Here is a 17,783-nt window from a genome sequence, read left to right as displayed (position 1 = left end):
CAACTAGGTTGCTACAAAGCTCACTATTATGGGTAGTGTTATAATGCTAGCACTAATATATTTAGCTCCAACATATTCCACAGCACTTTATAGTAATATCTACATGGGAAGTCTTGGATAAATACTGATTGGTGAAAATGTAGGGTCTTGGTGGGAACTAGATAGTTTTCAAATTTTCCCTTACACTTGGACATATTTATCATTGTGAACAAAGTTCACTAATCTGGGGTTGACCTGCAATTTGCTTAATATTTGTAGAAGCAATAGAGAGATTAAACGTTATCCATAGATGTGAGCAGTGGGGTGGAGATTAGAATTGAGAAAGAATGGGGATGTTTTCTCCAGACCACACACTGATTGCAGATCTTCCTTCTGTAATTGTTACAATGTTCCGCGTTTCCTTTTTATTCCTCTGTAAACCCCTTGGTAACATTTCATTGGCACTTGTCATGCTTTCTAGAGACAAAGCTACTAAGCAAGAAGACAACGGTATCTTAAGCTGCAGAAGGAAAAGAGGGTTTCTTTCTTTGTCATTTGTCTAATCAGTTTATTTAAAACGGGAACTTGTGTGTAGGTAATAACTATCCGGGCACAGCTTAAAGGTTTGTTTAACTGCTGAGCAGGGGACTATATGAAAACTGTATGCAAAACATTTATTAAATACTGGGCTTTTTAGAGCTGTAGAGATGTTCAGGTTAGTTTGAAACAATTAAGCCATGATGCAGATTTCAAGCTGATGTAATATAAAACTGCATTGTTTCATATAGTATATTGTTGTTGTTGTTGTTGTTTAATTGTAGCTAACATGTTTATAGCTGTGGTATGTTTTGTTTAGTGACCGACTAGACTTGTGATTTCAATTTTTTCTGAATTTTGACACACCTAGCAACACAGATGCCAAGTGATTAATTATACCATGACACAACAGTGTTAATATATTATAACAATTAAAACCATAATCCTGAAAAAAATATTTTAAAATAGTTGAGGAGCACTGCTGTACTGTTTTGCAATCAGCAAATGCTAGTTGTGAAATATTTACTGTTTCACGTTTTTTGTTTTTGTTTTAGAATTTTGCATTTCTTTTGTTCTCAAATGTCAATAAAAGTAGTATGGCTTCTAGAAGTGTTAATGACTTGTAAATGTACAAGTAAAGTTAAGTAAAAGCAGGTAAGACAACCATATATCTTCAGGATTTATACAACGAAGTGTGAAAATACACTTGTCAAGCCAGACACATTGATTCCAAGCATCCTAATAGAAATGCAGCATTTCCAATTGTAAATCGTCTTCCTGAGGTTGTCACATTACTCCCATAATGAAGGACAGCTTAGTGCTGACCATTTTGACAACTAGATCTTTGATGTTTCAGCTTTAGTTGCCCTCAAAGTTATGACTGGTTAGTGAATGAGAAATGTAGGGGTGCACCCCAGTATAGCTTGATTCTGTATTTTAAATTATACATGATTAATTATTGCTAGTTTTTCTTCCAAAAAAGAAAAATAAATTTTTTCAATAATAAACTTCTTTATTCCTAAAATATACATAGCTCCTTTTTATGCACCTTTTTTATGAAACGTATCATTCCTGTGATTAACCGTTGCTTTTCTCTTTAGGATAGACGCTCTCAACACACAGTAAGTTGGTATCTATATTTTAAAATTGACGGCAGGGGCTAAATGTATCAATATGCGGGTTCTTCAACACCCGCGTGTTCAGCCTCTTCCGCGATTAAATTTCAAGCGGCGCTGCATTGTAAAGGGTTAACTTCCCTTTACAATGCAGCGCAGCTTGAAATTTAATCGCGGAAGAGGCTGAACACGCGGGTGTTGAAGAACCCGCATATTGATACATTTACCCCCAGGAGTGTTATAATAGCATTTTTGTTGATTTGGAAATTCCCAGTTTAAAATCATAATTTATATTTTTAAGGCATTGTGATTTTAAATTCTTGCTGACTTGTGCATGGGGCAACAATAAGGAAATGAACAATTAAGACATCCTATTTGTACTAAGTTGTACTTTCATTGCGGATGAGGTGCTCTAGTGTTTTATGCACCACTATATTTCAGAGGGGTTTTTGAAGCATCTCCAAATTCAGTGGTTTTGTCTAAGCAGCCAAATAAGCTGTAGAGAGAAAAGTCAAAAGGAAAGTTTATGTCAATCAAAATTAAACTATAAAACAGAGCTACAAAACAATGCAGTGCTTAAGCACTAACAGCAAATATAATTAAAATATTTTATTGCATTACGTTTAGATTGATCAAATGTCAATAATATTATCTCGTTAACCTTTCTTGACTGTGCCCTTCCATAAATAGATGATTTGTGAATTGTACCTGCTCAGTGTGAGAGTTTGGTGATTACAATATTCCCTTTAAGCATAATTGGATACTCTGCTCAATAATTACTTGCCACGGCATCTATTATGTGTAAACGCTGTTTTTGTAATCACAGTGCTTAAATGTTTCTATTTTCTGTCCTAATTGGTACCGATCACTTGTTTCATTTTTTGTTTTTTTGTTTGAGGTTTGAGTCATTAGCTTCTAATTAAATGGCCAGGTGTGAGTGGAAGACATCTTGATTATGCTGTTAGTTTCTGATGGCTAAATTATGTAGTCACACAGGAAGAAGTAAACTAGAGATAATCAGACTTTTAATTTAAGGATCTCAGGATGGAAATGTCAAGATATTGTCTGTAGCATCCCTAACAGTTTTAAAGATAACAGTTAACTTAAGGCTATTTACTAGGATGTGTTATTTTTTCTCAGTAGAATGTACAGCTTATGCTATTATTTATCTATTATATTAAAGATAGAATTGGAACGATTGCAACCTGTTTTGACTAACCACAGGGCGCAGTATACTCTACACGTAGAAGTTCTAGGATTTTTTAGTTAGGTGTTTTCATTTTATTTGGAATAATTTATTATCCACAAGCTCCGCTAAGCTTTCCAAATTATTAGGCTATTGCAGGGAACATGACCTAGCTTTGCAGCACTCTCTTATTCTTCATCATTAAAATCATTTCTGCTGATTTGAATGCCCGTTCCAGTAATTGAATATACAATAGTTGGAAAAAATACTGTAAAACTCATCTTAATGTTTGTGACTTGTCACCATAGATTATTGCAGGCTGTATATTTTCATCAGTACGGAAACCTAAATAAATGCTATAATCCTTGAGCTTAATTTGCCCTCTTTACTCTGTATTTCAAACTGAAATCTGGTGCATACTATGTTGATGGCACAAGTCCCTATCCCTACCGTGTTTCTGTCCCCCTATAGTTTGTAAGCTTAAGTGAACTGGGCCCTCTTATCAACTCATATAGACTTATATTAGTATGTGGCGTTCAATGTGGCTGATCACTGCACAACACTTTGGTACATGTTGGTACACAGTAATAAGAAAATTGATAATAATGTTCCTGACATTGTTGCATAATTGTCATTGACTAGATATTGTATTCAATAGAATGGCGATCCCTCCAATAGTCTATTATATAATCTTCCCCATTTCCCAGACTAAAACACTGGTGGAGTACCTTTCCCATTAGACCCTCACTGTTAATGCAATGTAGTTGTCTACATACTCCAATGTATCTAGGGAAGGAATATGCTGCTAGTCCTGTGATCATCCAATCAGAAATCACCTGTATCAGAGTCCTCCTCGATGTAGAATACAAGTGAGTATGAAGGAAAGTCGGTATACACATCTCTGGGGCGGTGTGGTGTCTAGTTGCATTTTATGCCATAGTACCATTTCTGAGTTTTGTTCCATGCTGCAGGTACTTCTCTACCTAAACAGGTAATCCTATGACTAAACTGTTAATCTGTTTAGGATTCATGTGAGTAAATTGCCCTTCTTGAATACTATTGTAAAACACATAGGAACGTGCATTCTTCTTACATTCTTCCAGGTCCAAAGCCTGACAAATATATTTACAAGGAGGAAAATGGCAACCACTCAAACACCAAAAGTGAGGAGATAAAATCTCAAGCACTTGGCAGGAAGCGGCCAGTGAAACTGGACCACAGCATAAGGCAAGAAATGGAGAGACAGAGGCTTGCTGAAGAAAGTAGAGCACGAGCAGTGAATATGTATTCAAAACTTCAAAGTTCTCGACCAACAGCTATTCGCACTGCTCAGTCAATGAGTATTTCCAGGTTTGAAGACTGTAAGTATAAAAGTCTATTTATTTTGCTGTATTCCTAATATGTTAATTGTAGGTACTTATAGTAAGGGATGGAATACAGCTGAAAAATAGAGAATAAAGTGGAGGAAAGAAAGAATAAAGCAGATAGCAAAGAGAGAAAATCAGCTGTAATGCTAAAGTAAGGAGCTGAAATAATGGAAGACTAAGGAAAGTCTGGAGTACCAGGGTAGGGCTGGTCTGCAACTGAGTATGAGAGTAAAGGACAGTCATAGTGCAAGGGACTGCTGTACTGTAACATCACTGCCAAAACCATTTACTGCAACTACTTCACCACTGTCAAACTAAGGAAAGTCTTATTGTCAAAGAGCATCAAACTAGAAAGTCTACTGCTGTAGATAAGCTGAGTAATGGAGTAATCCCATATCATCTGGTGTCTGTTCAAAATAGGGAAAAGTGGCTGTAAATGTTCTCTCTCTTCATCCCTTGAATTTTCATTTAGAAAAATATAATGTTCAGACATGTTACAGTGTCTGGCTATAGTGGTGAGTATGAAAGGAAATGATAGAAAAATAGAATGATTCAAGCTAAAGTGGCTTCTCTGATTGTAGTACTGGTCAGCAGCTATCCATGGCTCTGTGACAAGAAGGTTTCTAACTTGTAGTGAGATTGTACATCTCAGTGTTTTGCCCATTGTCCATTATGTCACATTTAAACTATATTATCTATTTTTATGCTTTATTGGAAACGCAATCAACTTAATATAACTGTACAAGGGTAAAACAGATCGGTCAAGTCAATTCATAGTTTAACTAGAACTCCAACTTGGCCTTGAATTGCAGAATATCATCCCACTTCCAGAGTGTGTGGGACACTGGCTGATATAATGCACTCCCCTTTAATTGGTATAGAACTCCCAGACCTGTCCATCTTAATGTACTCCTTAACATTAACAGCAGGATAGATCACATTCTCGCTTAAATGTCAATACCATGTGCTGCAAGATGGCGACCCGCAGAAAATAAAGGATGGTGAGGAGGAAAACAAGGAACAAAACCGGGAAGGAAATGCTCTCTCACAAATCATTGAAAACGGGTAAAAAAAGAGATAATATTAGATTTAAAAGACTGAATGAAACAAGAGTTAAATATTCAATTGCACTATTGCTCTGAAAGCATTATCTAGAACTGAGTCTCTACAGCCCTCCTACACTGAAACAGCTAGAGCACAGAGCACATTTATACAATACTGTGGCCATTTGGAACAAAAGGTTCTTTGGAACACAAACTGGCAGACCAAGAGGAACAGAAGGAATAATATATACGATTAAGGGGGGGATGCCCGAAGAAGTGGACCCTCAGGAATGAATGCCTTTCATAAAGGGAATGTTAATCAAACCAACTGAGATTTAGAAGATGCCATATATCACACAGACTTTCTGGACACTTAGGTATATTATTACTAATGCTTGTTCTAACTATTTTCCATGTCTACATGTTTAAAATGCTGTTAAGAAACAGAAGTTTGCTACTATTTGTGAGAATAGTAAATAAAAGAGGAAAACTCTTAGAGTACTACCCCCTCCCCAAAGTTATCTCTAGATTGTAAACTGGAAGGTTGAAAAAACCTTCAAGACTAGGGTAATGTTAATGTGGTTTGTTACTAGTTTTGTTTAGGGTTATGTATATTACAATTAGAGATGAGCGGGCTCGGATTGCGATAATCCGAGCCCACCCGAACAGTGCGGATCCGACGGCGATCCGAGCACTGTTCGGGTATTTCCGGCGGGGAGAATCATCGAAAGCGAGGCTCTGACTCCAAATCCCGGCGTCGGATCTCACGAGCCTCGGATTCTATAAATTCCCAGCTTGCCGCCGACATTTTCAGTCGGGCTAAGATCAGGGAAGAGGGAGGTTGTTTTTTTTAGTGCTGCTGTGTCCTGTCACTCTGTCCTGCTGAGTCCAGTGGTGCTTTGTCCTGTGCTCCGTCCTGCTGAGTCCAGTGGTGCTTTGTCCTGTGCTCTGTCCTCCTGAGTCCAGTGGTGCTGTGTCCTGTGCTCTGTCCTGCTGAGTCCAGTGGTGCTGTGTCCTGTGCTTTGTCCTGCTAAGTCCATTGTTATTAAAAATTTATAAAAAAAAATATAAAAAATAAAAAAAAATATACAAAAATAATAAAAAAAATTTATAAAAAAAGTATAAAAAACCTCTAAAATAAATTCTACTGCAATCTATAAGTACGTTCACTGTTCCTGCAGTCCAGAAATATTAGTACTGCAATCTATAAATACGTTCACTGTTCCTGCAGTCCAGAAATATTAGTACTGCAATCTATAAATACGTTCACTGTTCCTGCAGTCCAGAAATATTAGTACTGCAATCTATAAATACGTTCACTGTTCCTGCAGTCCAGAAATATTAGTACTGCAATCTATAAATACGTTCACTGTTCCTGCAGTCCAGAAATATTAGTACTGCAATCTATAAATACGTTCACTGTTCCTGCAGTCCAGAAATATTAGTACTGCAATCTATAAATAAGTTCACTGTTCCTGCAGTCCAGAAATATTAGTACTGCAATATATAAATACGTTCACTGTTCCTGCAGTCCAGAAATATTAGTACTGCAATCTATAAATACGTTCACTGTTCCTGCAGTCCAGAAATATTAGTACCAGAGATTAAACTACGTTCACTGTTCCTGCAGTCCAGAAATATTAGTACCGGAGATTAAACTACGTTCACTGTTCCTGCAGTCCAGAAATATTAGTATCAGAGATTAAACTATAATGGAGTACAAAAATTTGGAGGATAAAGTAAGGAAAGATCAAGAACCACTTCCTCCTAATGCTGTTGCTGCTGCCACTAGTCATGACATAGACGATGAAATGCCAATCTCCTAGTAGAGGGCATGTAAAATCCAAAAAGCCAAAGTTCACTAAAATTAGCAAAAAAAGAAAATTAAAAACAACTGAGGAGAAACGTAAACTTGCCAATATGCCATTTTTGACACGGAGTGGCAAGGAACGGCTTAAGCCCTGGCCCGTTCTCATGACTAGTGGTTCAGCTTCACCCAAGGATCTAAGCCCTCCTCCTCCCCACCCCTCTAAAAAATTTAAGAGAGTTAAGCTGTCATCAACAACAGAGCAAACAACTCTGCCTTCTAAAGAGATGGCATCACAAATCCCCAAGGCGAGTCCAAGGGTGTTGGTGGTTGCGAAGCCTGACCTTCCCATCACTGTACGGGAAGAGGTGGCTCCTTCCACCATTTGCAGCACACCCTCTGCATATCCTGGAAGGATCACCCACAGTCCAGTTACAGATTTGGCTAATGAAGGTGTGAATGTTGTACACGGGGAGGAGGATATTGATGTAGCTGGCACTGAGGAGGAACTTGACGAGGAGGATGCTGATGTAGTTATCTTAAATGAGGCACCAGGGGGGGAAACAGTTGTTGTCAATGCGAAGAAAAAGACCATCGTCATGCCTGGCCAGAAGACCAAGAAATCCACCTCTTCGATCTGGAATTATTTCTATCCCAATTCGGACAACAAATGTATGGCCATATGTACCTTATGTAAAGCTCAAATAAGCAGGGGTAAGGATCTTGGCCACCTAGGGACATCCTCCCTTATACGTCACCTGAATAACCTTCATAATTCAGTGTTTAGTTCAGGAACTGTGTCTAGGACCGTCAGCAGTCCAGGGACACCTAAATGCCTTGGTCCTGTTGTATCCACACCAACAACACCCTCCTCATCAATTTCCTCCTCGATCTCGATTGTAGATAGTCCTGCAGGCTATGTCACCGGCATGATTGAGTTCACTTCAATCCGGGATTCTTCCGGAGGATCCTGCAGCGCTACGGCTACTACTGCCGCTGCTGCTGTTGCTGCTGGTAGTCGGTCATCTTCCCAGAGGGGAAGTCGTAAGAACGCTACGTCTTTCACTAAACAGTTGACTGTACAACAGTCGTTTGCCATGAGCACGAAGTACGACACTAGTCATCCTATGGCAAAGCGGATAACTGCGGCCGTAACAGCTATGTTGGTGTTAGATGTGCATCCGGTGTCCGCCATCAGTTGAGTGGGATTTAGACGGTTGATGGAGGTATTGTGTCCCCGGTACCAAATCCCGTCGAGATTCCACTTCACCATGCAGGCGATACCCGGGATGCACAGAGAAGTACGTAAAAGTGTCCTCAGTGCTCTGAAAAATGCGGTTGTACCCACTGTCCACTTAACCACGGACATGCGGACAAATGGTTCAGGGCAAACTAAGGACTATATGACTGTGACAGCCCACTGGGTAGATGTATCGCCTTCCGCAGCAACAGCAGCAGGAGCATTAGTAGCAGCATCTCCAAAACGCCTGCTCGTTGCAAGGCAAGCAACGTTGTGTATCACCGGTTTTAATAAGAGGCACAACGCTGACAACCTCTTAGAGAAACTGAGGGAAATAATCTCGCAGTGGCTTACACTCTCCTGGGGATTTGTGGTGTCGGACAACGCCAGTAACATTGTACGGGCATTACATATGGGCAATTTCCACCACGTGCCATGTTTTGCCCACACAATGAATTTGGTGGTGCAGCATTACCTGAAGAGTGACAGGGGTGTGCAGGATATGCTTGCGGTGGCACACAAAATTGCTGGACACTTTCGGCATTCTGCCACTGCCTACCGCAGACTCGAACAACATCAAAAAAGCCTGAACCTGCCCTGCCATCACCTCAAACAAGAGGTTGTGACGCGCTGGAACTCCACCCTCTATGAGAGGATGGAGGAGCAGCAAAAGGCCATTCAAGCCTACACAGCCACCTATGACATAGGCAAAGGAGTGGGGATGCGCCTGAGTCAAGCGCAGTGGAGACTGATTTCCGTGTTGTGCAAGGTTCTCCAGCCGTTTGAACTTGCCAGATGAGAAGTCAGTTCCAACACTGCCAGCTTGAGTCAGGTGATTCCCCTGATCAGGCTGTTGCAGAAGCAGCTGGAGAAAGTGAGGGAGGAGCTGTTAAAGCATTGCGATTCCACAAAGCATGTAGCTCTTGTGGATGAAGCCCTTCGTACGCTTTGCCAGGATCCGAGGGTGGTCACTCTTTTAAAGTCAGAGGAATACATTCTGGCCACCGTGCTCAATCCTCGGTTTAAAGCATATGTTGTGTCTCTGTTTCCGGCGGACACAAGCCTACAGCGGTGCAAAGACCTGCTGGTCAGGAGATTGTCCTCTGAAGAGGACCGTGACATGCCAACAGCTCCTCCTTCAGTTTCTTCCACACCTGTGGCTGCGAGGAAACAGCTGAGATTTCATAAATGACCCGCTGGCAGGGATGCTGAGAACATCTGGTTCGGACTGAAGGACCTGCCAACCATTGCAGACATGTCTACTGTCGCTGCATTGGATGCTGTCAACATTGAAAAAATGGTGGAGGATTACTTTGCTGACACCATCCAAGTAGACATGTCAGACAGTCCTTATTCTTACTGGCAGGAAAAAAAGGCAGTTTGGAAGCCCCTGTACAAACTGGCTTTATTTTACCTGAGTTGTCCCCCTCCAGTGTGTACTCCGAAAGAGTTTTTAGTGCAGCGGGGAACCTGGTCAGTGAGCGGCGAAGGAGGTTGATTCCGCAAAACGTTGAGAAGATAATGTTCATAAAAATTAATTATCAATTCTTCAATCAAGACCAGCATTGGCCTCCAGAGACTACAGAGGGACCTGTGATTGTGGAGTCCAGCGGGGACGAATTGTTAATGTGTGAGGATGAGGAAGTACACACTAAAGGGGGCGAGGAATCAGAGGATGAGGATCAGGACAACATCTTGCCTCAGTAGAGCCAGTTTAGTTTGTACAGGGAGAGATGAATAGCTTTTTTTGTGTGGGGGCCCAAACAAACCAATCATTTCAGCCACAGTTGTTTGGTAGGCCCTGTCGTTGAAATGATTGGTTTGTTAAAGTGTGCATGTCCTATTTCAACAACATAAGGGTGAGTGGGAGGGCCCAAGGACAATTCCATCTTGCACCTCTTTTTTTTCTTTGCCAGCTAGTTTTGTGGGGGTCCAAACAAACCAATCATTTCAGCCAGAGTTTTGTAGGCCCTGTGGCTGAAATGATTGGTTTGTTAAAGTGCGCATGTCCTATTTCAACAACATAAGGGTGGGTGGGAGGGCCCAAGGACAATTCCATCTTGCACCTCTTTTTTTGGCATTATGTGCTCTTTGGGGCCTAGTTTTTCAAACTGCCATCCTGTCTGCCACTGCAGTGCCACTCCTAGATGGGCCACGTGTTTGTGCCACCCACTTGTGTCGCTTAGCTTAGACATCCAGCTACCTTGGTGCAACCTTTTGCCCTAAAAATAATATTGTGAGGTGTGAGGTGTTCAGAATAGACTGGAAATTAGTGGAAATGATTGTTATTGAATGTTATTGAGGTTAATAATAGCGTAAGAGTGAAAAAAAAGTCCAAAAACTGTTTTTTAGCACTTTTTATGCTTTTTTAAAAAAAAATCAGAACCCAAAACCTTAAATCAGAACCAAAACCTTGAGTGGGGTGTTTTGGCAAAACATATCAGAACCCAAAACCTCAAGCTAAACAGAACCCAAAACCCAAAACCCTAAAAGTGGCCGGTGCACAACCCTAATTACAATGGAGGGTCAGGGCCGTCTCTCCCATTGGGCACAATGGGCAGGTGCCCGGGGGCCCTGCAGCCCAGGGGGCCCGTCAGAGGCAGCGCAAAAAAAAAAATCCTGAAAAAAAAAGAAGAAAATACTTACCTTGTGGTCAGCTGGCGATCCGGCTCCCTCCCTGGTCTCCTCCTCCGTGCGGCGCTCGCAGTGCATGTCGGGCGTGACATCATCACGCCCGCCCCACATCCATTGCGGAGCGCAGCACGGAGGAGGAGACCAGGGAGGGAGCCGGATCGCCAGCTGACCGCAAGGTAAGTATTTTCTTCTTTTTTTTTTCAGGATTTTTTTTTTTGCGCTGCCTCTGACGGGCCCCCTGGGCTGCAGGGCCCATATATATAATCACTTTTTTTTTAATATATATATATAGGGGCCCCGGTGCACTGCTTTGCCCGGGGGCCCAAAATGTTGTTAAAAGGGCCCTGTGGAGGGTACGCTGCATGCAAGGAATATCTGGGATCTGGTTCCTATTGTGTATGGGGAGTAGCTTTAGTATGGAGATGTCCCAACTCCAAATTAAATTGATATTAGAAGATAAAAACTTTAGGGCTAAACCCTATGTTGCTGGTGAATAAAGTGTCTATTAAATATCCGATGGGAGGGTGAATAACAATCAAGAAAATAAGTCTCCTTGTAGCCAGTATGTAGGTATATAAAGTTCCTTACCCCAAAGTTGATTGTAGCTGACTATCCATTGGTGATAATAACTTCTCTTTTAATTCTGATGTGGTCTTCTCCCCAGCGAACTGCTTATGCTGTATCCAGTGATAACAAGTCCCCAGTATGCAAAATAATGCTGGCATCCTTGTGTTCCATTCTCGAATACTTGGCACTTTCTAATTGTGGCGTGTCTGTCAATAGTGTCTGTCTGTTTTTTCATGCACTCCACTGTGGGACGCACAGCAATTTCCAGATAGCGGTGTCACCGCAACATTACTCTCCTCATGTGTTTTGTTCTCAAATGTATAAATGTCCCTGTATAGAATAAGGTTGCTGAAACATATCTCTCCCCAACGCGTTTCAGCTTTCCTCAGGGATGGGTGGGATTTGCTTAGGGTTGTAGTTAAGTTTACTAAAACAGAGCACCAGAATTATATCACAACACTACTTTTTTGTGTGCAATCTGTTTTTATTGAAAGTGGTACAGCCTAGGCAGGTTGCAGAAACAAAGAGGTACAAATGCTCCTGGTGGACAACCACCAAAAATAACACATTACCATGATACCAACTCAAAGCAGTTCATCTGTAAGCGCAGGTCATGGGGTGGTGAGCTAAGTCTTCAGAGACCTACAGTTTAATTCAACTCTTAGGCTGAGTAAAGGGACAGGTATTGGGTGGAGTAGAGAAGAGGAGGGGATGTATTGTCAGGGAGGTGTGGGGGGTGGGAGGGGTGGAGCAATGGCCCCTAAGGGTAGACAACACTACTTTTTGAAGAATGTATCAAAAACTGGAGACAACAAACAAACATTTGTTGATAAAATGTTTTTTATAGACAAGGTCATGAACCTAGATTACAAAATATTTCCCACGGGCTTTCCTCAATTCAGAAGGAAATTTATTAAAATAAGTACACGTAAAAAAAGAGAGAGAGGTGTATGATATCCTGAAATCAATGCACTCACTGGCACATAACCACAAGACCACCTTAGAAAACAACATTCTAATTTACAAAATAAATTTATGCCAGGGATTTATAAAGAATATCCCAAACACTTTTATAAAGTAATCAATAAAGCAACTAAAGACAAAATTCAGATTGTAAAACCATTATGGGAGGTATGCATAATTATTCCAGAAGTCAATTCTAAAATCTTGAATAGAGGGTGCACAGGTGCAGCAAAAGTACACCAAAAATACCAACATAACTTCTGGAGATGTAATTGCTGATATGCTTAATATATGAATAGAAGGTTTGAACATTGTTGAGATGGTGTTTTGCCAATTATAAATAAGATTCTGGGATATGTACTACCAAATAGCCAATGTTATTACTGTGCTGTGCAGATGTATATACTTATATAAAAATGAAGACCCATAGAGATATGGTGATGTGTATCACTGTTAAATGTCTGATTCCAGTATACTGGAAGCAGAGGAGCATCCTCACCATCAATCATAGACTGGTCAATAAGAACTATCGAATATAATGCTAATGGAAAAACTAACATTTGCTAGCTCTAATACAAGAAGACATATTGGCTCTGGATATCATAAATAGTTCTGAGAAAAGCGATCTGATAGAAAAAGAGAAACCAGACTACTTGAGAATTTTGTAAGGATAAGCAAGTGAACCTCAAACCATCAATGCACATTAAACCTTTGGCAAAGATTAAGAGTTCCATCCTGACATAAACCAAATTACGCACTGAATACTGTATTATGACCAAGGGTTAAATCATGTTCCATTGTTTGATTTGGCATGTGGCACTTTTGTGTTTTGTAAGCTTTTTTTTATATTGGACAAAGTAAGCCTAAAATACGATTCTCTGAACTGCAACTGTAAGGTGCAAAGTGTGTCACATTAAAAGTATAGTATGAGACAAGAGCCGGTTCAGAGTTCATGCTTTAATTGAGCGAAAGTGGTGGTACACCATTCCCGAAGCAAGAAATAGCTTTACAGATATGCCCTATTCACCCCTTTATATCGATTTGAACTATCTCCATGTCATTCAATTTTGTGTTTGCATTGCTCCACAAAAAATAGCTACGCCGGTGCACTTTATCCATACTTATCAGTCCACTCAACTTCCACCATCAGTACAAACTTATGCTTCTCTGCAAACGCCATCATCTTGCTGTACAAGCCCGTAAGCTTGGGGTCCATCTATGCACCTGCACGTCAAGGTGCACAGTACCACCAAGAAGGATTTTACCCTGTATCCCAGCTCCTAGTTAACATGTGTGTTTATCTGTTACTGATACAATAGGGCTCAATTACTTACCAAAGTATGTGGTCTATTGAATTACATTTTTTTAGCGAATGCATCTTTTTGTCCTTCTAGCATATACATAGGTGAATGCATATGCTTCGCACAACCTTTTGAAGGAAAATATTAACTATTGTACAGATATTATTTAAAGATAATAATTTAAGACAGAAATAATCCTGGAAGAAGCAGTGTTTTAGGTGAAAAATGAAAACATTTTAATTAATGAATGGGTGGTCCTAAAGTGATAGTTGGCAGAACATTCAAGTGATGTGTTTACTTTCCACCAATCACATTCACATTTTCTAGCTGGACCCAGGACTGGATTAACAAGGGGTCTATAGACCAAGTGCATAAGAATTAAGAATTCATTTTAATTTAAAGATGGTCTGGCTTCAGAGAGCCCATGGCACTTAATGTGGGATGGGGATGTGCCCGCCGGCACTTCGGCAGAATTTGCACCTCCCTCCATCTGATGGTGCCAGCGGTCCCCCAATCTTATTATAGTATAGCTAATATAGTAGAGTAATTTAAACATGCTTGGGATAGACATAAGAACTAAGAACATAAAAACCTTACAAAGAACTAAGGATCAAATAGTGTTTGAGATTACCATAGCTTAAAAAATGGGCATATTAGATGGGCCAAGTGGTTCTTATCTGTCGTTAAACTCTATGTTCCTATTATTCTGCTTTAACTCGCTTCTCCTGCACATGAACAGCAGGAGGCAGAGGGGAATGAACACACCACTTTCTCTTATCTGTACTCAGTGGTCAGTGAGGGAGGAAACAAGAGAGCATGTATGATTTTAAATTATCCTTCAACCTTCCCTCCCCACATCTCACTCCTCACTCCTCCACTGGTGCTTACCTTCTGCGTTGATGAAATTAATGATCCCTTTGTCCCCCCACATGAGGGAAGCAACTTACAAGCAGACAAGCTCTCTCTGTGCAGGTTCCGTCAATGTGATGCTTAGTGATGTCCTAACAGAGCACTGAACCAGCGCGCACAGAGAGACCTCAACTGTTTGCAAGTTTTTTATGTCCTTCACCACTGTCTGTTTGTAAGGTTGATTTTTAAGTGCATTGTCTGCTTGCAAATTACCTCCCAAACACACATATGTGGGTGGTAAGTCATCTTCTTACTGATACTACAAGAAAGGTAGTTGTGGTGTTTAGAAAGGATGGGCTGGGAGGCTGGAGCAACACCCACTTGGTGTGTGTATAGGTGTATGGACTTTCTAAAGGTACACAGGGGTGCAAAGAGGGGGCAGGTTCAAAGTATTGGGCCCAAACCTGCCTGTATAGTGGGAGGAACCACCAACCTGGTGTCCACCCTCCCTTTGGCGGCTATGAAAGGAGTCTCAAGCAGTTGCTGTATCGGGGCCTGAAATGACTCTAAGCGGCTCTGAAGGTACATAATATATGGATGAGATTAACAATGTTGAAAACAAACATGATAGAAAAAGTTTTAAACTTAGATCTTAGAGAAGCATGATTATGTTACCTTATTAAAAAAGCCCAATAATCAAACTACACTATAATTTGGACACGTGGCGAGTCAATTAAGATATATGTAAACTCATAAAGGTACAAGATCTTGTTAAACGCAACCAAAATATAGATCAACAAAATGTGTTCTGAAGAAACTGACTGCAATTGCTAAAAATTAAACTGTTAAAAAGAAAAAAAAATGTATATGGAAAAATATAACGGGGGAAGAGGGAAATTAAATAATATTGGGGAGGATCTAGCTAAGGTTTGGGACAAGATGTGATATTGGGGAGATTAAATAATATAGTAGGGAGGTGGAATGACATGAGATGAAAGCACATGGAACATTATGAGATGAAGATGGAATTATATGGGAAAGAGGAGGATTGTAAAGTATGATTTGGGGGAGGGGAGAAATGTCATGAGATATTATATGATATCGTATGCAGATTAAATTATATAGATTGAAGATGGAATTATATGAGCTGGGATTGGAAATATGGAGAGGGAAATGGATTAATATGGAGTGGTGATGGAATGATATGGGGAGATGGAATAATGTGATCAAAGGTTGGAGGGAGCAAGGGAGAGAAGAAGCTGGATAGAGGATATAGCATTAGAGGAGGAACGTGAGAGGAGCAAGGAGGAGGGTGGGTGGGGGGTCTAAGGGACTGAGGATAAATTCATCAGTGCTGCCTGTTTTACAGGGCAATACATGTTTTATATGCAGAGCCTAGTTCTTTTTCAGAGCAGAGCTTTCTGTTGTAAAGGACGCTAAGCTTTTAGCATGTATTAACTCCTATTGAAATAAATGGGAGATAAGGGCCCTGATGCTGGTTTAGATGTTTATGCATCCAAAATGTTCACAGAAAATTTATGTTGCAAAAATATTTCAATTGTATGTTTATTCTGAGTTGCACGTATCGTGCAAAAGAAATGAGGTTCATTGCGGCTAGACCCTATGTGGAATCTATCCACAACTAACCAATCAGAGAGACTTTCTCACACTCTGACAAATCAGACCAAAGCCACTCTGTATAGGTGAGTTCAAGGGTCAGGAAACTTTTTTACCTTTTACCCCCAAATATATTTAGATACGCCGAAGTTACCCCCTTGATTTGAAAGGAAGGAAATTATATATTAATTATTGGAATTCAAAATTTTATTGAATCTTTTCAAAATTTCTTTGAAAGCTTCAACTTCAAAACTTCAGGTTTTGGAGAATTATGTTGCTTCGAGAGCATCAATATCGGGGCATTTTGATGTCAAAGCAATTTGGATACAGTCTTCAATCAATTTCTCTGCTTTGTTTTTATGTTCGTTAGAGTGGAAAAACCTTGTTTGCAAAGGTAGATTGTTGCAAAAGGTAACAACTTTTTGACTGCCTCCTCATTTGCAATTTTGAATGCCTTTGCAGCTGTTGACATCCAAAAATATGACAGATCTGCTTTGTTTTCAAATGCAATACGTGCTTCATTATTGCATCGAAGCTCAAGAAGTGCCTCTGCCAACCCTTGAGGCTATTCTGGTACAACAGCAATTTCACATTTAAAGGAGTCTACAATCCAACTGACAGCATGTGAATCGGCAGTATTACCCCCAGGAATTTCATTTTTACCCCATTTGGGGTAATTTACCCCTGTTCCCTGACCACTGGGATAGTTGCTGCCAGACCTTCTGGCCTGTCAGTTGTGTCCAGCCTCCACAAGAGCAGTTGAGCATAGTTGATATGTTTTTCTTTTCTTCTCTTTGGATTAAAAACAGGAAGAAAGAAGAAGATTCCTATAGCATTAGGTGAGTAATTAATTGGTGAACACAGAATTTGGGGAATCTTTATTTAAAAACCATATTTTATTATGGGTTTTTTTACAATATTTTTAATGCAGCACAACAGGTCATAGTACTCCCAAGTATTCTGGGCAGTAATCTGTATGCTTGTAGTTATACAAACGCCAGCACAACCAAGCAGGCCCAGTGTTTGATGACAGGGAAATATGTAGGGGTATTATATGCACCTGTTGCCTGTGTGCAGGGAAATACTTGTTATATACATAGCCAAGTTTATTTCTAGAGTAATAGCTATGTATTCTATATCCAGCATATAGATTATGTGCAGAGTGCATTTAGTGCTTTAGTGTTTTATAGATGTAAATCTCAGCGGAGTTCAGGAAGAGTGACGGCACAGTAGCATACCTCCACAGAGTCCTGATTTTGGGAGAATGTCCTACTCAGCCAGGAGCTTGTTTGGCTTGAGGAACATGTGGGAACTCTTTTCTCCTCTCTACTTTCCATAGATGCTGCATGCATCATAAGGAAGGGAATAGGGAGAACTAGTTAGCTGAATGGGTAGGCATCTTTTGTAAGGCGCTAAACTCACCCTTTACTATGCTGGCCACACCCCCATATTACTGGCCACACCCCCATATTACTGGCCACACCCCTTTTCAGTGGCACTGCGTTGTTATCAAAAGACCCATCACATCTTTTTGTTTCAAAACCCCTGTAGCTATTCATTTGGCACTGTACAGATCCC

General features: G+C 40.4%; 1 protein-coding gene across 1 annotated transcript in view; it reads left to right on the top strand.

The window, feature by feature from the left end:
* Positions 1 to 17,783, top strand: part of LOC142150791 (uncharacterized) — a 174,731-nt gene that overhangs the window by 49,828 nt on the left and 107,120 nt on the right. Inside the window, exon 5 of the mRNA XM_075205978.1 lies at positions 3,921 to 4,178. Coding sequence (XP_075062079.1) covers positions 3,921 to 4,178 — 258 coding nt within the window. The remainder of the gene's footprint in view (positions 1 to 3,920; positions 4,179 to 17,783) is intronic.

The sequence above is a fragment of the Mixophyes fleayi genome, chromosome 4 (assembly GCF_038048845.1).
Source record: "Mixophyes fleayi isolate aMixFle1 chromosome 4, aMixFle1.hap1, whole genome shotgun sequence".
Classification (NCBI taxonomy): domain Eukaryota; kingdom Metazoa; phylum Chordata; class Amphibia; order Anura; family Limnodynastidae; genus Mixophyes; species Mixophyes fleayi.
The sequence above is the reverse complement of the archived record's forward strand: the minus strand, read 5'-3'. Positions and strand labels throughout refer to the sequence as shown.